The sequence below is a fragment of the Aquarana catesbeiana genome, linkage group LG07 (assembly GCF_042186555.1).
Source record: "Aquarana catesbeiana isolate 2022-GZ linkage group LG07, ASM4218655v1, whole genome shotgun sequence".
Taxonomy (NCBI): domain Eukaryota; kingdom Metazoa; phylum Chordata; class Amphibia; order Anura; family Ranidae; genus Aquarana; species Aquarana catesbeiana.
Genome location: NC_133330.1, coordinates 235,374,007 through 235,393,345, shown reverse-complemented (window position 1 = coordinate 235,393,345; position 19,339 = coordinate 235,374,007). Strand labels below are relative to the sequence as shown.

Genomic DNA, 19,339 nt, shown 5'->3' with positions numbered 1-19,339 from the left:
ACAAATACGAACCGTTCCAGCCAGAGGATAAAGACCCGAACTGTCAACTGCCATGCTTGGAAAGTGATGATGCACAGTAACCCACAGCAACCAGACTTCCAATGGGCTACTACAAATTACTTTAAGGAATGCTTTGCTTGTTGAGTTTAACATTAGAGACAAAAAAAAAAAAAAAAGTGAAGTAAAACGTATTGCAGACAGTTATAAAAACAACAAAAGTTTGGTGCTTACCCAAAAAATATCTAATGAAAGTTCTCCCACAAGCTCTCGTAAGCCTTGAGACACACCTCAATTCACCTCGATGTGGAAAACAAGCAAATCTTGGTCTGACATTACGAAAAGAAACGTCCTAAGCCAACATTCCAATGGAAAGGCCAAAATTATAATAAAAATTAGTGAAAAAAAAGATAAAGGAGTACAAAGATAACGAAAAGGGAGTATAAACGTCAGCAGCCTCCCTGAAGCAAGCTGGAAAGAATAGAGATCGTTACATTGTAATCCTCTGAAACCAAGAATTTATCTGCGCTGAATACTTTTCCTGTGTCAGGAAGGCTGTGTCGTCACTGTTGTGTTAGGCCTTTGAACTGTTGAGTGCTGGGGAAAACCGTTGCAGTTGGAGTGACTGCTAATGGAGGCATCCGAAAAGGAAAAAAATTAAAAAAAAATCTGCAGCCCAGTACAGGCCAGTTACAAGACACTGGCTTTTCCTTTGTAGATGTGTCATACAGAGTGTGCAAGGCTGCCGAATGCTAGGCCAATTCTGTCTGATAGTGCACTGGCTAGGCACAGTATTTTAAAACACGTACATTCTTTCCCCAGGACATCCTGACTGTACACAATGGCTACACAACAATGACTACAGGGACCCAGTGCACACTGGTTTCTGGAGCTCTGTGCATCAGACATTTCCTAGGACTTTTAACATTTTTTTTTTAAATTTTCTTTCTTTTCTAGTAAAAAAAACCCCAAAAAAACAAAACAAAAAACAAACACACACACAGTTCATGGTTTTGGGCATAGTTTGTAAGGTGCAGGTTATTGTATGCTTGGCTAAATATATTACAGGCATCTCTGTTGATCTGGTAAACTTTAGATTGTGGAACAACAAATTGTAATATGGAGTCAGAGTGAAACCAAAACATAAAAGATGGATTAAAAAAATCTTGTATGGGTTAAACTGTGTAGCTAGTCAGCTTATTGTGAGTAGGATCACAAGAAGTCCCATAACCCCTTCCCCAAAAGCACTGGGATGTATGGCAGAGCTCTATGGGTTAGCTAAAGAGACAGCACTCAAGCTTGGCATGAACACATTCTGTCACCCACAAAAGCGAGGTAGATAGAGGAATCCTCTGTGCTGTGTTAGGCCCTGTTCTAATCTGGGCATAACGGAAACACTGGCAGAAATGGGCGGCACAGTGGTGTGGTGGTAGCACTCTCGCCTAGCAGTAAGAAGGGTCGCTGGTTTGAATCCCAACCACGACACTACCTGCCTGGAGTTTGCATGTTCTCCCTGTGCCTGCGTGGGTTTCCTCCGGGTACTCCGGTTTCCTCCCACACTCCAAAGACATGCAGGTAGGTTAATTGGATCCTGTCTAAATTGTCCCTAGTATGTATGAATGTGAGTTAGGGACCTTAGATTGTAAGCTCCTTGAGGGTAGGGACTGATGTGAATGTACAATGTATATGTAAAGCGCTGCGTAAATTGACGGCGCTATATAAGTACCTGAAATAAATAAAATAAAAATAAAATAAATGTGCGTATCTGTGCATTTACACAAATGTGCAAAAGAATGTGACGCCCTTGCAGTGCCATTTTTTCTTAAGCCCTTGACTCCAACAGTACGCAGATATGCGGCCTTACTGGACTTGGCTTTTTTCCGTGGGTTTGCTTATCTATCTTTGTGCTGGGAGCCCGCTGCACAGCACACTCCCAGCACAGAGACTGGGGTCTCAATGGGAGCCCCACGTCCTGTACTAAGGATCGGGAACCAGAACTCCCAGGTCACCTGATCGCTGTGATAGACTCTGATTGGCTATCACAGTGATCAGTCACTGTGAAGCCCACCCCGTGTTTCTCTCTCTCTCTGAATAGAGAGGAAAGATACAATGCATCTCTTTCCTTGCAGAGAGAGGGAAACAAACTTTCAAGAGCTATCCATTATCATTTACCACCAAATGAAAGCCCAATTTGTCCTGAAAAACAAAAAAAAAAAAAAAACAAACAAAAAAAAAAAAAAAAAAAAAAAAAAAAAAAAAAAGGTATAATCCACCTGGATGCACAAAGTAGTTGCAATAATATGTACGGATTTACTAACATGTCAAAGTAGCAAAATTGTACTTGGGCATTAACATTTGTTTTACCCTTAGGGACGAAGTAGTAATGGCACCCTAAATGCAGGTAACAGTCACGTGTTTGCCACATGAAAAATTACTGGTCCCTGCTGAACTGGCCAAATAACAGGAGAAAATGCCTGCACCGTCAAGGTGAGGTGGATATGTTTAGTTTCACTTTAGCCCAATAAAGCGCTCTAATTTAGCCATGAGACTGAAATCTTCAAATTTTATTGGACTCAAAAAAATAAAAATAAATAAAATAGAAAATAACTACCACATTTTTTAAGGTTTGTATACTTATCCAAGAGAATTGAACCTTTAAGCTTGTTATTAACAGTATCTATGGGGCTGCTTTTGCGTATTGACCATAAAACAGTTCTGGAAAAATACTGAGTGCTGATAGGAGGTTAATGGGGACAAAGATTTGTATGGGATATTTATTATTTCAGTCAAGAAAACAATATAGTAACCATGCATAAGTAATATTCATCTAGTATTAATTCATTTTAAAAAGGAGTTGCAGGCATCGATAAACTTCAGCTGAAAACTCCAGCACTTTCAGTTCCAAGCTGCTATGCTGACTATTTGGAATTGTGGTCTGGGTTTTAGCTCAGACCACATAGCAGCTGTAGCTAGCACTGTCCTGAATATACACAGAAACTCTTGGGTCACAAGCAGTCCTTTATAATGTACACATCATGAGAGAGGTATGTAAACTGCCATTGCTGAAATTTTTACATTTGAAAGGCTTCAAGGCAGTCATCCCTACCCTTCCTATACTACTTATTGACTTGGTCACCCGCATGCACATATCAGATGCCCCGAATTTTCACCAAATGCAAAGCAGTTTGGGATCAGTGACTTACACTAACCATATACATATTGTGGAACTTGAGAAATCTACTTGATAAATAGTGTGGACAGAGGAATCTCCCCTGCCAGCTATTGTATTCTGATAGCCGGCACTCGCAGCTTTCAGAATACGTGAACAGTGACTGTATCTGATTGGACTGTTCAGCCAACAATTTTCCACCTGGCTTTTTTGACAAAAGCGTATTGAAATAAATCGAGTGGTGTGATCTCATGGCTTGAATTATTGGCTGAAATTCAAGCTATGACAGCCTTTAGCAAGTAGTAGGGGTCGACCGATTATCGGTGGCCGATATTCACTTTTTTGAAGCATCAGTATCTGACACAAAACTTACTGATATTGCTTGAAGTGGTTGTACCGGGGTGATGCATGCAGCTACAGTCCACCAGCTGCCCGAAGACCCGAACAAAGCCGATGCTTTACTCGGGTCTCTAATCTAGTAACTCGGAAGCGACGTCATGACATTACTTCCGGATTACTGTCATCCTAAAGGCGCCAGCTTTAAAAAAATAGAAAGTATTCAAAAACACAGATCTTGACATTTTGAATACTTTCAAGTGCAGAGGAGGGGCGTGGGGTCTTATAGACCCCAGATCCCTCCATAAAGGTTACCTGTCACTGCTTATTACTGTCACAAGGGATGTTTACATTAAACGTTACATTTACATTAAAAAAAAAAAAAGTTTAAATCTACAGAATATTGGCACCAGATATCGGCCTGAAAGGCAGACAAAAAAAAAAAAAAAATCTGTATCGGCCCTAAAAAAAAAACGATATTGGACAATCTAAATAATCTAGTAAAGCAAAGAAGTTATACATAGCCAAAGCACTGAGATGAAAGTCAACAATTGCAGTTTCCCAATTTCTATCCACACAGGTTCCCTCTAAAAAAATTAGGCTTGTAGTAGTCAAAATAAAAATGTGGTCATTTAACTTTTCCGTCCGAACCTCCCATTGGCATCAGTGCCCTATCTTTCCCTCTGCCCCTAGAGTTTGGCTCACAGCAGCTCTGTGCGAGGCATACAGAAGAAAGTCCACCAGTGTCAACTACAATCACATTTCTAACCGCAGCCTCTGTGATCCTTCCTCCTAGGCTGCATCTTCTGAAACTGGAAGCAGACAGTTTTATTTGATCTGATTTTAAATGACTATTTCCTAATTTTACACTTTATTTTTAGAAGTGAAGCTTTTGTTTTTTTTCAATCCATGTACTAAGTGTTGCTCTATCAAACTGTCTGTATTTGGGTGCCTTGGCTTTAAAAGCACCAAAAGTCACTATTGATTTCAATAAACTGGTGAGAAATCTAGCTTGCTGCAAAATCACAGCACAGAGATCAACATGTAATTCAGGGCAACCAGTACAACAAGTAAAACTAGACAGACAATGACTGTATCTGGACATACATCATCCTCTGGGTTTTGTCCATTAGCCTTGAGTATAAGAAACTCTTATCTTTTGGAACTGTACAGTCAAATGTGACAAAGAATTTCTGGATCATGCTGTGTATTCAGTTTTTTTTCTTGCTACTTGTCTCTATTCATCTATTTAGATTCATGACACTGCCCCTCTCTTCCTGTGACAAGCAACTCTGCCCTCGTTAACACTCACATGAGAGCACAGGTCACCGAATCACAAAGATCTGCATGAAGAAGTCCTCTGCACCAATGGGGTCTGATGACCTGGCTCGGGGTACATTTTTATAATGAAATCAACTAAAATTAGGACATCAAGACGGCATGGCATGCAAGAGCTTCAGACTGGGCTGCGTTAAGCAGTGAACCCTCAACTTATCTGCTTGTATTTAATTTTGCATATGCACAGCAAACCCAAGTTACAAGCTACTTTGACTATATGATATATTACGAATCACTTTACAAAAAAAACCCAAAAAAAACTGTTCAAAGCAACAGTCATTTTAAAGGATAAGTTCATCTTTTGGAACATGATCTACTCATATTTAAGTAAAACATGTAACAGGTTCCAGCAGCTGTAGCCTCCCCGCCCCCTTCCAGTGACAGTAAACAGGGGATTTTCTCCCAGCGCTCGCTGTTACTCATTTACACAGCAGCATCATTCATTTACAGTTTCCTGTGAATGACTTGAAATAAAAGTACCATTGGTCTTCATGGCTGACGGCTTTTAGTCCTGCACGCTTGCTGATGAGCGGCCTCATAGTTCATTCACAAGCCCTGAACACTGTAAACAGTCAGCCTGTATGAAGTTATGGGCTGAAAGCTGCAGGGCTTGTCTGCAGGAGTCTGGCATTGCAAATCTGATCCACTGATCACGGGTGCAATGCTTTCCAAGCTCCTTAGGGAAAAAAATAATAAAATGCACATTTTTTTCCAGCAAAAATATGTGCATTTATTATTTTTTTCCCAATGGACAAACTTATCCTTTAAACTCTCCAAACTTTCTTTCACAATATTTTTATTACGCCTTATTGTTGGTATCAATGGATGAAATAGAGCCCCAAGGGTTGGACAAAATCAAGCAAAAGGTCGTTTGGAGACCACTGCTATCAAGACACAAAAAGAACTGGGAATAGATAAACATTTCACTAAACAAAAGCAATCTGATAGAATAACTGGACAGTTGCAAACAACTACAGCAAGTAGTTAACACAATTATGTCTCCTTTAATGTTTATCATTAAAGTATATTCTGTTAAACTGGAAAGAGTAACAATGAATGCGGTTTTTGTTCAGAAATGTCCATTGATTGAATGTTTTTTTTTTTTTTTTTGATTAAATGATTTATTTTTTTAAGTACTTTTGAACAACATTCGCCATGTCAAAATATACAGATAATTTTGTACATATGTTCATATGAAAATCAACTAGTGTATGGCCAGCTTTAGAATAGTACAATTGTGCGTAAAGATATCTACAAAAAGGCAATACTGTGTGTATTTTACAAGGATTTGAGTACAAAAAAAGGGCAATAGATAGAAAAAAGAACTGGAAACTATGTATAGAGGTGCTTCAAATTAAATGAGCATTTTGCATTGTACTACACACAAACCTAAAGAGGGACTTGGGCACTGAAATGCAACATTTACCATTCAACAACAAACTTTCTTAGAACAAAAAACGAATAGGTGATACACATTTTCAGAGCATAATCTTTATCCCACCCAATGGTGCCATTAGTGGAGTTACCAAGATCCTTTTTGAACCCTTCAACTACTGGTCAACACTTATTCACTGTGTATTGATTGACAGCTAGATGGAACTGAGCCATCACAAGAAAGTGGAAAGGGTCCATGCACCCATCTAGTATAAATGGGCTGCTAAGTCCCAGAGGCGTTAGGGGAACAAATTTTATGTCCACCACCGGACAGTGCTAAAAAAATGGATTCTGAATGTGCTGAAATCTATACCATTTAGGAGAATATGGACGGACGTTCCCAATGTAAAAAAACTCAAGAGGACAAAAGTACAGCACTATGTTACTACAACTAACACTATACAGCCAGTCTGTCCAGCACCATATTACATTATAAATTCCGATAGCATAACATGAAAAGAAAAACTTGTTATCTTCAGTTCAAGAACACAATACATCAAACAATTTGTGCTGCTAAAATACAAGAGTGTGAAGACAAGAACTACAAAACACTTGTCTGCTACTTGTGATGACAGAGATATGGCCTGGATGATGGAATGCTAGCTATGTGCTCCAGTCCCTGTGGATTTGACAACAACATGCTTTATGCAGTTCATTTCATAACTATTTAAAGTATGTCCCTTCTCCAAATTAGACAATATTAGGGGACTTGAAGTGTTTTTTTTTGTCCTGCAGGTTTACTGGCTTTAAAGCAGCAAGCTAGATGAAGCTATGACACAAGAGAGAGCAGTAAAAGGCCATTGCAACATCAGAACAGCTGAGAGTTTCCAATCTACCATGGTATGTAGAGGTCATGTCATTACTGCTCTAAGAGAACAGTTCCTACTATTCAAAATGTTCAGGAAATGAAAGAGGAAGAATTCCGCTATGTAATGATTTAAGAAATTGAGGGGAAGAACACCCCCCCCCCCCAAAAAAAAAAAACAGTCAAGTAGTAGTTCGCATTTCCATCCTGGCTTTTACTCAAAGAGCTGAAAACCTAACACAAATGGGTAGATCAAGCTGGGGTGGCACTCAGTATGGTGTCTGCTCCACAGATGGCACATTTTATGGTGGATATTAGATTGCTGAGCCTTTTACCAAAATATGCAATTGCAAGGATTTTGATCAACTTTATTGTAGATTCCAACCTTTAGTTATTCTTTATAAATAGTTGTTTGTGTCCATGTGCTCAGTGAATGTGAGTGTTTTTTTTTTTTTTTAAACAGTTTTTTATCAATCAGTGGCTACACTTGCAGGGTGCTAATGCGGCAGTGGTATGAGTCCCTTTAGACGAAACTCCCCTGTGGGAGTATCTCACCAAAAACGAATTTTTTCTATTGCAGGGGATGCCCAAAATCTGACTTGTATCCCAGTGCAGAATTCTGGGCAAATCAGTGAGCCAATCACACAAGCAGGAAATAACATATCTGGGCACTGTATTGTACTCGATCTGTGTACAGAAAGCCTCCAGGCATTTTACAGAATACTACAGCACTGCAGATTTAAAAATAAAGGTCATTTTTATTAACATTCAATTACAAAATGACTTGTGTATTGTGTCATTTTAATGTGTGTGCCATTTTTTTCCCCACGAAAGTGCAGTTACCCTTTATCAATACATCATCCATCATACATGGTGGGCTGAACATTGGGGATTACTGCCTGTGTGGACTGTACATAAACTGCTGCCTATGGAACGCTGGTATGACAAGCTACCTGTCTCTGAAATAGAGTTTCTATGACCCAGAACAGGACAAATGCAACCTTAATAAAAGGAGTACAGCCAAAGCTAGTTTGGCTATACTTCTGTGGATCACAGGAGTGTAGTTCGTTCTGCAGGGTGAAGCCCGTTTTCGGCTGATGTCACAGAGCCAGTCCAGACAGGTGAAAGATCACGGTGGTCCGGTTCCACCCAGAACCCTGGCTCAGCCTCTCAGGGAGCCACTGAAAGCCTGTGCCAGCCGCTCACACACTCTCCACATCTCAGCTCTCCAGTGAGTGCGCATGGGGGGGATACGGGGGGCAGAGCAGAGAGTGGGTGGCCGACAGTCTCCAGCTTTCTGCTCACGAAGCTCTGAAAGCCGGCGCAAAGTAAAAATAAAAAACTAAAACAATGTGGTTGCATAAGTGTGCACACCCTCTTATAACTGGGGATGTAGCTGTGTTCAGAATTAAGCAATCACATTCCAAGTCATGTTGAATAGGAGTCAGTACACACCTGTCATCATTAAGACCCCTAACACACTGGGGCGCGGGCCGCATTAGCTGTAAAGCGCCGCTAGTTTTAGCAGCGCTTTTCGGCTGCTAGCGGGGCAGTTTTAACCCCCGCTAGCGGCCAAAGAAAGTGTTAAAAGCGCCCGTGTTGAGGCGTTTCGGCAGCGCCGCCCATTCATTTCAATTGGCAGGGGAGGTGTATACACCGCTTCCGCACTGCCCCAAAGATGCTGCTAGCAGGACTTTTTCTAACCACCTGCACTTGGGCTTTCACACTGGGGAGGCATGAGAGGTGTTTTTCAGTCGCTTTACAGCCGCTATTTTTTAGCGCTAAAACGCCCGAGGGTTTTGCCGTCGCATCCGACAGCAAAACCCATGGTCCATAGAGAGCTTTCAAAACGTCAAAGGGATCTCATTGTTTAAAGGTATCAGTCAGGAGAAGGGTACAAAAGAATTTCCAAGACATTAGATATACCATGGAACACAGTGAAGACAATCATGTGGAGAAAATATGGCACAACAGTGACAAGAACTGGACATTCATTCCAAAATTTATGAAAAGACGAGAAGAAAACTGGTCAGGGAGGCTGCCAAGAGGCCTACAGCAACATTTAAAGGAGCTGCAGGAATATCTGGCAAGTACTGGTTGTGTGGTCCATGTGACAGCAATCTCCCGTATTCTTCATGTGTCTGGACTATGGGGTAGAGTGACAAGATGGAAGCATTTTGTTACAAAGAAAAACATTCAAGCCCAGCAAAATTTTGGACAAACACATCTGAAATCTCCCAAAAGCATGTGGGAAAATTTGTTATGGTCTGATGAAACCAAGGTTGAACTTTTTGGCCACAATTCCAAAAGATATGTTTGGCGCAAAAACAATACTGCATATCACCAAAAGAACACCATACCCACCGTGAAGCATGGTGGTGACAGTATCATGCTTTGGGGCTGTTTTTCTTCAGCTAGAACAGGGGCCTTAGGCAAGGTAGAGGGAAATATGAACAGTTCCAAATACCAGTCAATATTGGTACAAAACCTTCAGGCTTCTGCTACAAAGCTGAACATGAATAGGAACTTCATCTTTCAGCATGACAATGACTCAAAGCATACATCCAAATCAACAAAGGAATGGCTTCACCAGAAGATGATTAACATTTTGGAGCCCAGACCTGAATCCGAAAACATGTTGGGTGATCTGAACTGGGCTATGCACAGGAGATGCCCTCGCAATCTGACAGATTTGGAGTGTTTTTGCAAAGAGGGCAAATATTGTCAAATCAAGATGTGCCAAAATGATAGACTCATACCCCAAAAGACTGAGTGCTGAAATCAAATCAAAAGGTGCTTCAGCAAAGTTTTATTTTAAGGGTGTGCACATTTATGCAACCATATATTTTTTTATTTTTACTTCCCTCCACCTAAAAGATTTCAGTTTGTTTTCCAACTGAGTAGTACAATTTATGGGTCACATTAAAAGGCGGGAAAAGTTCTGAAAGCCCCCCAAAAGGGCTGATTAAAAAAAAAAAACAATAAAGAATAAAAAAATATTATTGTAAAAAAAAAACAAACACACATACAACGTTCACCCCCCCCCCCCCCAAAAAAAATAGCAAAAAAAAAAAAGTATCGGTAATCGGTATCGGCGAGTACTTGAAAAAAGTATCGGTACTTGTACTCGGTCCTAAAAAAGTGGTATCGGGACAACCCTAATATATATATATATATATATATATATATATATATATATATATACACACACACACACTAACTCTATATATATATATATATAAAAATATATATATATATATATATATATATATATATATATATATATATATATATATATATATATATACACACACACACACACACATACACACATACATACATATACACACGGGACAGTATACTACAAAATACTCCCACAAACGTGGCCATTGATTGCAACCAAGATTTTTTAATTTGCACACACACAAAAGTCTTTTTCCTAACATTCATTCAAGACCATGTTGCAAAAATGAATACACCCCAATGAAAGTCTTAGGCCGGGGTTCACACTGGTATGACAAACACTCCGACATTGGGAGCTCATGTCGCATGACTGTGAGAATCAATGTTTCCCTATCGGAGCCATCTTAACTGCAAATAGGTGGAAACCTTGTGAGCTGCTATAAAATAATAGGATAAATAATGTGTAAATAAAAAATAAAACAAAAAATAGACCGCTGCCAGCACATTCCGTGTGCTGTGTTTTATTTTTGACACTTTTTTCAGGTGAATGGGTAGGGGTACAATGTACCCCATACGCATTCACATAGGGTGGAGGGCCGGGATCTGGGGGTTCCCAGCTCCAGATTCCGATAAGCCCCCCGCCCGCAGACCCCGACAACCAACGGCCAGGGTTGTTGGGAATAGGCCCTTGTCCTCATCAACATGGGGACAAGGTGCTTTGTGGTGGAGGGGCGCAGGGCCCCCCTTCCCCAAAGCACTCACCCCCCCCCCCCAATGTTAAGGGCATGCGACCTAGTACGGTTCGGTGGTGGGGGGGGACTCTCGCTCGTCCCCACCCCCTTTCCTGACCTGCCAGGCTGTGTGCTCGGATAAGAGTCTGGTATGGATTTTGGGGGGGACCCCCAACAACGTTTTTTCGGCGTGGGTGTTCCCCTGAAAATCCTTACCCGACCGAATGCCTGGTATGCTCTTGGAGGGGGAACCAGTGCCAGTTTTTTTTTTTTTTTTTTTTTTTTTTAGCATTTTGCGTGGAGTTCCCCCTAAAGATTAATAACAGACACAGTGTCTGGTATTGCGGGGGATCAAAGTCAGAATCCCTGTTCATTGAAAACGGCCGAATGTCGGACTTCAAGTCGCAGGGCAAATTCTGATCGAAAGTGGTACGAATGTCGTGTCGTACCAGTATGAACCCAGCCTGAAGAGCAAAGCTAAATTTTAGACAGCAAAATCCTAATTAACAAAAATTCAACTACAGGTGAGTCTAATTATTCATTAAACAGGTGTCCAGCAGACAGTAGATTATAAAAGGGCACTACTTAACCACTTCCCACCCGGCCTATAGCAGATTTACGGCCGGGCAGTGGTTCTGTTATCCTGACTGGGCGTCATATGACGTCCAGCAGAATAACATGCCAGCGAGGGCGAACAGTGCAGCAATCGCTAGTGCATGCCAGTCTGACATGTTGAATCTCCGATCGTGGTAAGGAGCCTCCGACAGAGATTTCTTACCATGTGATCAGCTGTGACCAATCACAGCTGATCATTGCGTGAACCAGGAAGTGCCGGTAAACGCCCGTCCTTGGTTCGTGCTGACAGGGAGAGACGATCGGCGGCTCCCCCTGTCGGGGGGGGGTCTGTGCTGATAATCAGCACATTATCAGCACAGCCCCATCAGATGTGCCCATCATCTGCCAATCAGTGCCCAACAGCTGTCAGCAGTGCCCCAATACTAAAGTCTGTCAGTGCCCACCACAGTGCCAACCAGTGCCCGGCAGTAACACCTGTCAGTACCACATCACAGCCGCCTGTCAGTGTGCCCATCACAGCTGCCTGTCAGTGTGCCCATCACAGCCGCCTGTCAGTGACCATCAATTCTACATATCAGTGCCGTCTAATCAGTGCAGTCAGTGAAGGAGAAAACAAAATTTTATGACAGAAACTAAGAAAAACTATTTTTTTTTCAAAAATGTCTCAAGTTTGTTTAGCAAAAAATAAAAACCCCAGTGGTGATCAAATAACAAAAGAAAGCTCTATTTGTGTGAAGAAAATGATAAAAATTTAGTTTGGGTACAGTGTTGCATGACCGCGCAATTGTCATTCAAAGTGCGACAGGGCTAAAAGCTGAAAATTGTCCTGGGCAGGAAGGGGCAAAAGTGCCTGGTATTGAAGTGGTTAAGGAAAACCCTTTCCCATTTAATGCTGTCAGCAATGGCACCACATGGAAGAGAAATGTCACAAGTCCTGAGAAAGAAAATAATTTCTTTACACATGAAAGGTGAAGGCTACAAGATCAGCAAAGCTTTACTCAGTTAGACTACTGTAGAAAAAGTGATACAAAAATTTAACAAAGATGGAACTGCAACCATCTCATCATCATGAGAAGGGTTAAAGAAATTTGCCATGCGAGTTCACTACCGTTAGCTAAAGAAGTAGAAAGCCAAACTGGGGTGATGGTTTCCCATGACGCAATATGGTGTACACTGCAGAGGAATGGCATGCATGGGTGTTGTCCACGAAGGAATTGTCTCCTACAGCCAATGCACAAAAATCCCGCCTAGAATTAGCCAACCCCATGCTGAAAAAGAAGACTCCTGGGACTCTGTACTATGGAGTGATGAGACCAAGATAAATGTATTTGTAACTGATAGCTTCAAAACTGTATGGTGTGGCAAAGGTGAGGAGTACTAAGAAAAATGCATGGTGCCTACAGTGAAACATGGTGGTGGCAGTGTCCTTCTGTGGGGCTGCATGAGTGTTGCTGGTGTAGAGGAGCTGCATTTCATTGATGGCATCATGAATTCCCAGATGTACTGCTCTAGATTGAAAGAGAAGATGCTACCATTATTCCGTGCCCTCGGTTGTTGTGCACTTTTCCAACATGACAATAATCCAAAACACACATCTAGGACACTAGACAGGGTGAAAGTGATTCAGTGGCCAAGTATGTCTCCTGATCTGGGGAATTCTGAAGAGACAAGTTGAGCATCACTCTCCATCCAGCATCCAGGCTCTATAAGAGGTCGCTCTTGAAGAATGGAAAAATAGATGTTGCAATATGTTGCCAACTTGCTCATTCCATGCCTTGAAGACTTGGTGTTGTCCTTACAAATCATGGAGGATATACAAAATACTAGATGTAGTAGTTTTTGTTGTGGGGTGTATTCATTTTTGCATCAACTAATTTAAGTAAAACTAAAGATCTTGTAATCCATGTTATATTATTAACCGTTCAGGTAATGAGCTAAACATATGCTCTATAAAAAAAAAAAAACTTAGTTTTGTCAAAATTTGGGAAATTGTTCTTGTGTTCACTGAGACATTGATTAAAATCGTACGTTTTCAAAACGAGTGTACTCATTTATGCTGAGCACTGTATGTACACACATAAAAACGTAATAAGTAGCTTTTTGTTTATTTTTTAAAATTTTTTTATAAGTGATCACATAATCTCTGTTCTCAGGTGTATACACAGCTCCTAAAAGCTCCCTTGCCCATTGAAATCAATGGGCAGCACCTGCCAAAGTGCCGCTTTTAACCCCTTCCCGCCGACCGTACGCACATCTGCGTACTCGGCTTTCGGGGGTTATACCGGGATGATGCCCGCAGCTGCAGGCATCATCCCGGTACCGTTGTTCAGAGCGGGCGATCGGCTACCCGTATATAACAACCGATGCGGCTAAAAGCCGCTCGGCTGTTATACCGGAGGAGCGGGAGGGGACATCCCCCCCTCCCGCCGCTCTTACCGGGCCTCCCGTGCGATCGGGAGGCTCGGTGTCCAATCGTCTGCCTCCGGCGTCTGGGGGTGAGCTAGAACGAAGCTATGGGCGGCTTCGTTTCAGCCTTCTCAATGTAAACGCGGAAGCGACGTCATGACGTCACTTCCTGTTTACTCGGCTGCCAATGGCGCCGAATTAAGAAAAAAATACACAGTATTCAGAATCACCGTTTTCGGCGATCTGAATACTTTGAAGTGCAAAGGAGGGATGGATCCCTCCATAAAGAGTACCTGTCACCACCTATTACTGTCACAAGGGATGTTTACATTCCCTGTGACAGCAATAAAAGTTTAAAAAAAAAAACATTTTTTTTTAAAACACAATTTTTAAGTATAAAAATAAAATAAATATAAAAAAAAAAAAATTTTTTTAAAGCGCCCCCGTCAGCTCGCGCAGCGAAGAAAACGCATACGGAAGTCGTGCACGCATATGTAAATGGTGTTCAAATAACACATGTGAGGTATCGCCGCGATCGTCAGAGCGAGAGCAATAATTCTAGCCCTAGACCTTCTCTGTAACTCTAACCTGGTAACCGTAAAAAAAAAAAAAATTTAAAGCGTCGCCTATGGAAATTCATAGCTACCATAGTTTGTCGCCATTCCACAAGTGCGTGCAATTATAAAGCCTGACATGTTTGGTATCTATTTACTCAGCGTAAAATCATCTTTCACATTATACAAAAAAATTGGGGTAACTTTACTGTTTGGATTTTTTAAAATTCGTGGAAGTGTCCCTTTTTCAAAAATTTGCGTTTAAAACACCGCTGCACAAATACCGTGTGATATAAAATATTGCAACAATCTCCATTTTATTCTCTAGATTCTCTGCTAAAAAATATATATAATGTTTGGGGGTTCTAAGTAATTTTCTAGCAAAAACTATGGATTTTAACTTGTAAACACCAAATTTCAAAAATAGGCTTAGTCATGAAAGGGTTAAACGCCTTTTCGGCCATTAGCCGGGGGTTAAAAGTGCCTCGCTATCGGCCAAAAACATGCAAAAACTACGGTAAAGCACCACTAAAAATAGCGCCGCTTTACCGCTGACGCCCGGGCGCTGTGAGTGTGAAAGTGCCCTTATGGATGCATAGAGCAGCGGCTCGGGAGCGAGCATGCAGCGGTGGCCCCAGGGCAAGCAGCTTTCTTTGGGGGCAGTGTTTGAGGAGGGGAGGAGCCAGGAGCGCCAGTGGGGGGACGCAAAAAGAAGAGGATCAGAGCTGCACATTACACAGAGCAGGTATGTATAACAGGCTTGTTAATTAAAAAACAAAGAAAAAAAAACAAAATAAGCTTTAGCCCTCATGCACACAGGCTGTTAAAAAAACGTTATGAAAACGCCAGTATTTTAGCAGTGACTTTTTTCAGCGTTTTTGTAATAGCGTTTTTTAGCGTTTTTTGAGCGTTTGAGCGTTTTTCCGCGTTAGCGTTTTTGAGCGTTTTTTTTTTTTTTTTTTTCAATGGATCAAAAACGCTAAAAAACGTTGGTGAATGACGTTTTTGAGCGTTTTTCAGCGTTAGAGCGTTTTTACAGCTGGAAAAACGTCTCTCAGAACCCACTGGTCCTGGGTTTTTTTACAGCTTAAAAACGCCTATGCCACTTGCAGCTCAAAAACGCCTAGGTGGGCATGAAGCCATAGACTAACATAGACAGGCCTTTTTAAGCTGCAAAAAAAGCTCAAAAAAGCAGCTGTAAAAACGTCCGTGTGCATGAGGACTTAATAGCACTTAAAGCAGTGGTTCTCAACTCCTGTCCTCAGGACCCACTAACAGGCCAGGTTTTAAGTATTACCTTGGGGAGATACAGACTAAAATACTGCAATCACTGAGCAGCAAATGATATCACCTGTGATGTATTTCAGTTATCTTGCAAACCTGGCCTGTTTGTGGGCCCTGAGGACAGGAGTTGAGAACCACTGACTTAAAGGCTCCAGTCTTGGACTGGAGGAGGCCATAGTACAACTTCTCTAAGCAGTGCTAGTGTTAGGAAGGAGTAGACCTGTGCAGCATTCCACAATGAGGTACTTGCCCTGAAGCAGTGCTTCTGGAAGTCAGGCAAGGGCAGCCTCCAGCACTAAATGAATTACGCAAGTTCTCCATCTCTCTGAATGCTTTTGTTAAAAGAGCTTGTACATGCCAGTAATTAAAGTTTTTATTACCCTAAAAAAAAAAAAAAAAAAGCATGTTATACAGCACGGTGCTTGTGCTGTGCAATTTGACCCTATCACCTGAAATACCTGGCTGTTCCTGCCTGGCTTTACCCTTGCCTCTAAACTGACCACGGTATTTCATGGCTGCTGAGCCCTGACACCTGTCAGTCACCCGCAGCTCTCCTGTCGTCCTCTGTGCTCCCCCTCTCCCCTCCCTGTCTGTCAGCTAGTGGCAGGGCTAGAGATGTTAAGGCCCGGAAAAAAAACTTTTTTTTTCCGTTTTTTTCCTGAAGGTTTTTTTCCCTTCCTGCTGCTGGAATAGCATCCTTTATACTATCAGTGCTGTCTCCTAATCCTGTGTTCCCCAGTGTGTGATTTATTTAAAAAAATGCAGTATATACCTCATTTCAGAGCGCCACCCTGCGCTCACGTGACCGGCTGCCTCTTTCCTCCTGACTGACGTCAGTGGGGGAATCTCGGCCCCACCCGCTGTAGCTGTCAGATGAGGAGAGAGACGGCTGGTCACGTAAGCGCCGATCTGAAATGAGGTATATACTGCATTTGTTTTATAAATCACACACAGGGGGACACAGGATTAGGAGACAGCACAGATGGTATAAAGATGTTAGAGTGGCTTAACAACCACTTTAAGTTATAGAAAAAAAAAAGCAAGGACTTCCATTTAAAGAGGAACTGCAGTCTGCTCACATAATTTGTAATAAAAACAAATTTGCCATTCTGAAGCTTCTCTCCAACCACTTTGCATATTATTTTATATATACTGTGATTCTGTACTTGCCAAGGATGCTGCAGAAATCTCCCTCCACTGAGTCTGGCTGCCACCATTTTAACTGTGGGCAGCTGAAGCTGCTGCCTGTTCACTTCCTGGATTTACACACACACCTCCAGCTCTGCAGCTCTCATTGGCCCTCTTATAACTCATCCCTCCTCCCTTCCTGGCAAACTCTCAGGAGAGAGTGAGAGAGAGCTGTGCATGATGTCATAAGCCGGGGCTTTTTACCAGACAAGAAACAGGAAGTGGGCTGTATGAGGTATTTACTGGCAGAAAAAAAAAGTTTTACTATCCAAAGTTAAAACAACAATGGAAGAAGATTTAATATATGGAAAGATGAAAAAAATGACTGAAGTTATGCTTTAATAACTTAAAGCTAATACATCCTAAAAACGACTAGAGTAATATCAGTAATTAGCGTGACTGTTTTACTATAATGTACCATAACTCACCTTTCACCTTGGCAATCACAGTTCCTGCAGCTCCTAGGATATCCACTGAATTAAGTGTTTGATGTTTGCTGATAACCGCTTTTAGCACTCGCAGCAATTCTCCCAAACGCTCATGCACTACATGGTGTAAGTTGTCTTGATTTTCTGAAATAAAGCAAAGGGTGATATGAAACACAAGCGGTCACTTAAAGTATATGTAAACCCTCACCTTGCAACACAACTCATTCAGTTTATAATGGAAATAAAGGCAAAACATTTATGTGCAGATATTAAAAAAAAAAAAGGAGGAGGAGAAACAGCAATACACTGATCTTCCCAATGAAAAGGCTGTGCAAAGAGGAAGGGGTGTCAAGTCTGGTCTTTGGGGGAGAGTAGGGCGAGTTCTCAGCACAGCTAGAGAACTGACCACGATGTGTTCTCATGCTTAGTGTGGTCAGTTTTTTTTAAATTAGGAAAGCAGAGGGACTGGCAGGAACGCCAGGGATTTCACACAAAGGAAGCAATACAAAGAGAACAGGATACTTTTCCGAAGAAAAAGAGGGTGGAGGGGGGAGGGGGGAGGGGGAGAGAGGAAGGAAGGAGGAGGAAGAGGACTTGTCAGAATGGTAAAGCACTCTATAGAAGACATGACAGGCGACACTCCAATAGTAGAGGCAACAGGTGCGATAGTCTACTTTTTATTATTTTTGAATGCATGAAACTTCCCCCACACTGCGGTAACTTGCCACTAGCACTGAACACGCACATACTAGTAATCACCTTCTGTTCCTCAATCAACACAGCACACCAAAAAACAAAGCTATCTCTCAGTTAAGAACACCCATGTACACAATGTTTACAGTGGATTGAAGGACACTTGCAAACACAGGGAAGCGTGCAAATGCAGACTGAATAGTACCAACCCATGTTTTGAGCTTACAGCTTACTTTTTTGGGCATACATATTTTCCTCTAAAGCCACAAAGGATATACATCCACTATGAGTGCCAAATGCCTTTGCAATCCCAGCTATTACCCTGTAACAGTGACAGTAACATCACTGTGCAGAAAGCAGCACTGTGGGAGGGACCCAGCAGGTCCATACACAACAATTGCCTGCATAAAACTACAGAAAGGGGAGGAGACAGGACCAGTCACCGTGCACAAGAAGAGAGCAACAGTGACTGGTCTTTAGAGGAAGTTCCTGCACAGAGGCAAAGTTTCACAAATCGACTACTGCACAGATCTGGAAGAAATACACAAATCACAATATTCAAATAAAAATATATATATATATACATACATATACACACACACACACACACATACAGTATTTGCTTATTCTGGAGTTTAGCTTTAACTTGATAAGGCTCCTTGCACTCTGTGGTGTTCAGCAAAAACGTGCCCAGGAGGGGCAGGGGCAGCGTCCAGCCCTGATGCAGGCCACCTGTCAAAATCTATGGCAGACTGGGGATGGACAGGGCTGGACCTGTACTGTGTGGTACCAGTGTTTTGGATCCTTTCTGTTCAGGGACAAAGTTTCAGAACGCAGGTCACTAAAGTGCCAGGAGGGACACACTGCTGCTGGATGACCCACTGTGCAAGGGGAGTAAAAGGATTAGCAGAACGGAAAAAGAAATGCTTGTGTTTAATATAGAGAAAAAAAAAACAAAAACACTAAACAAATGAAACAGTCTTTAATATCTACATTTTTCAGTGCTGGATATCTGCAATTAAAAAGTTATTAGCTTTATTCAATCCCCTTTTGGGAGATTTTAATTTAAGCCTTTGGTTCCTGGCCACTGTACAAATTGTTAGCAATCCGCTTGCTGTTCGCCGAGGTTCAAACCTTGCTCTGGACGCTGAAATAGGGGCTCCTTGTGGAGCCTGTGGGATGTGTCACAGGTTTGTTTTAAAAGGTTTACCCACATG

General features: G+C 41.8%; 1 protein-coding gene across 2 annotated transcripts in view; it reads right to left on the bottom strand.

Annotated features, from left to right (window-relative positions):
* The window catches only part of ARHGAP29 (Rho GTPase activating protein 29), a 226,620-nt gene that overhangs the window by 99,928 nt on the left and 107,353 nt on the right, over positions 1–19,339 (bottom strand). The window contains exon 3 of one of the 2 annotated variants that reach the window (XM_073593109.1): positions 17,430–17,573. In XM_073593109.1, the coding sequence (XP_073449210.1) occupies positions 17,430–17,573 (144 nt within the window). Of the gene's footprint in view, positions 1–231; positions 940–17,429; positions 17,574–19,339 lie in introns of those variants that run through there. The other variant, XM_073593110.1, reaches the window with a different exon arrangement.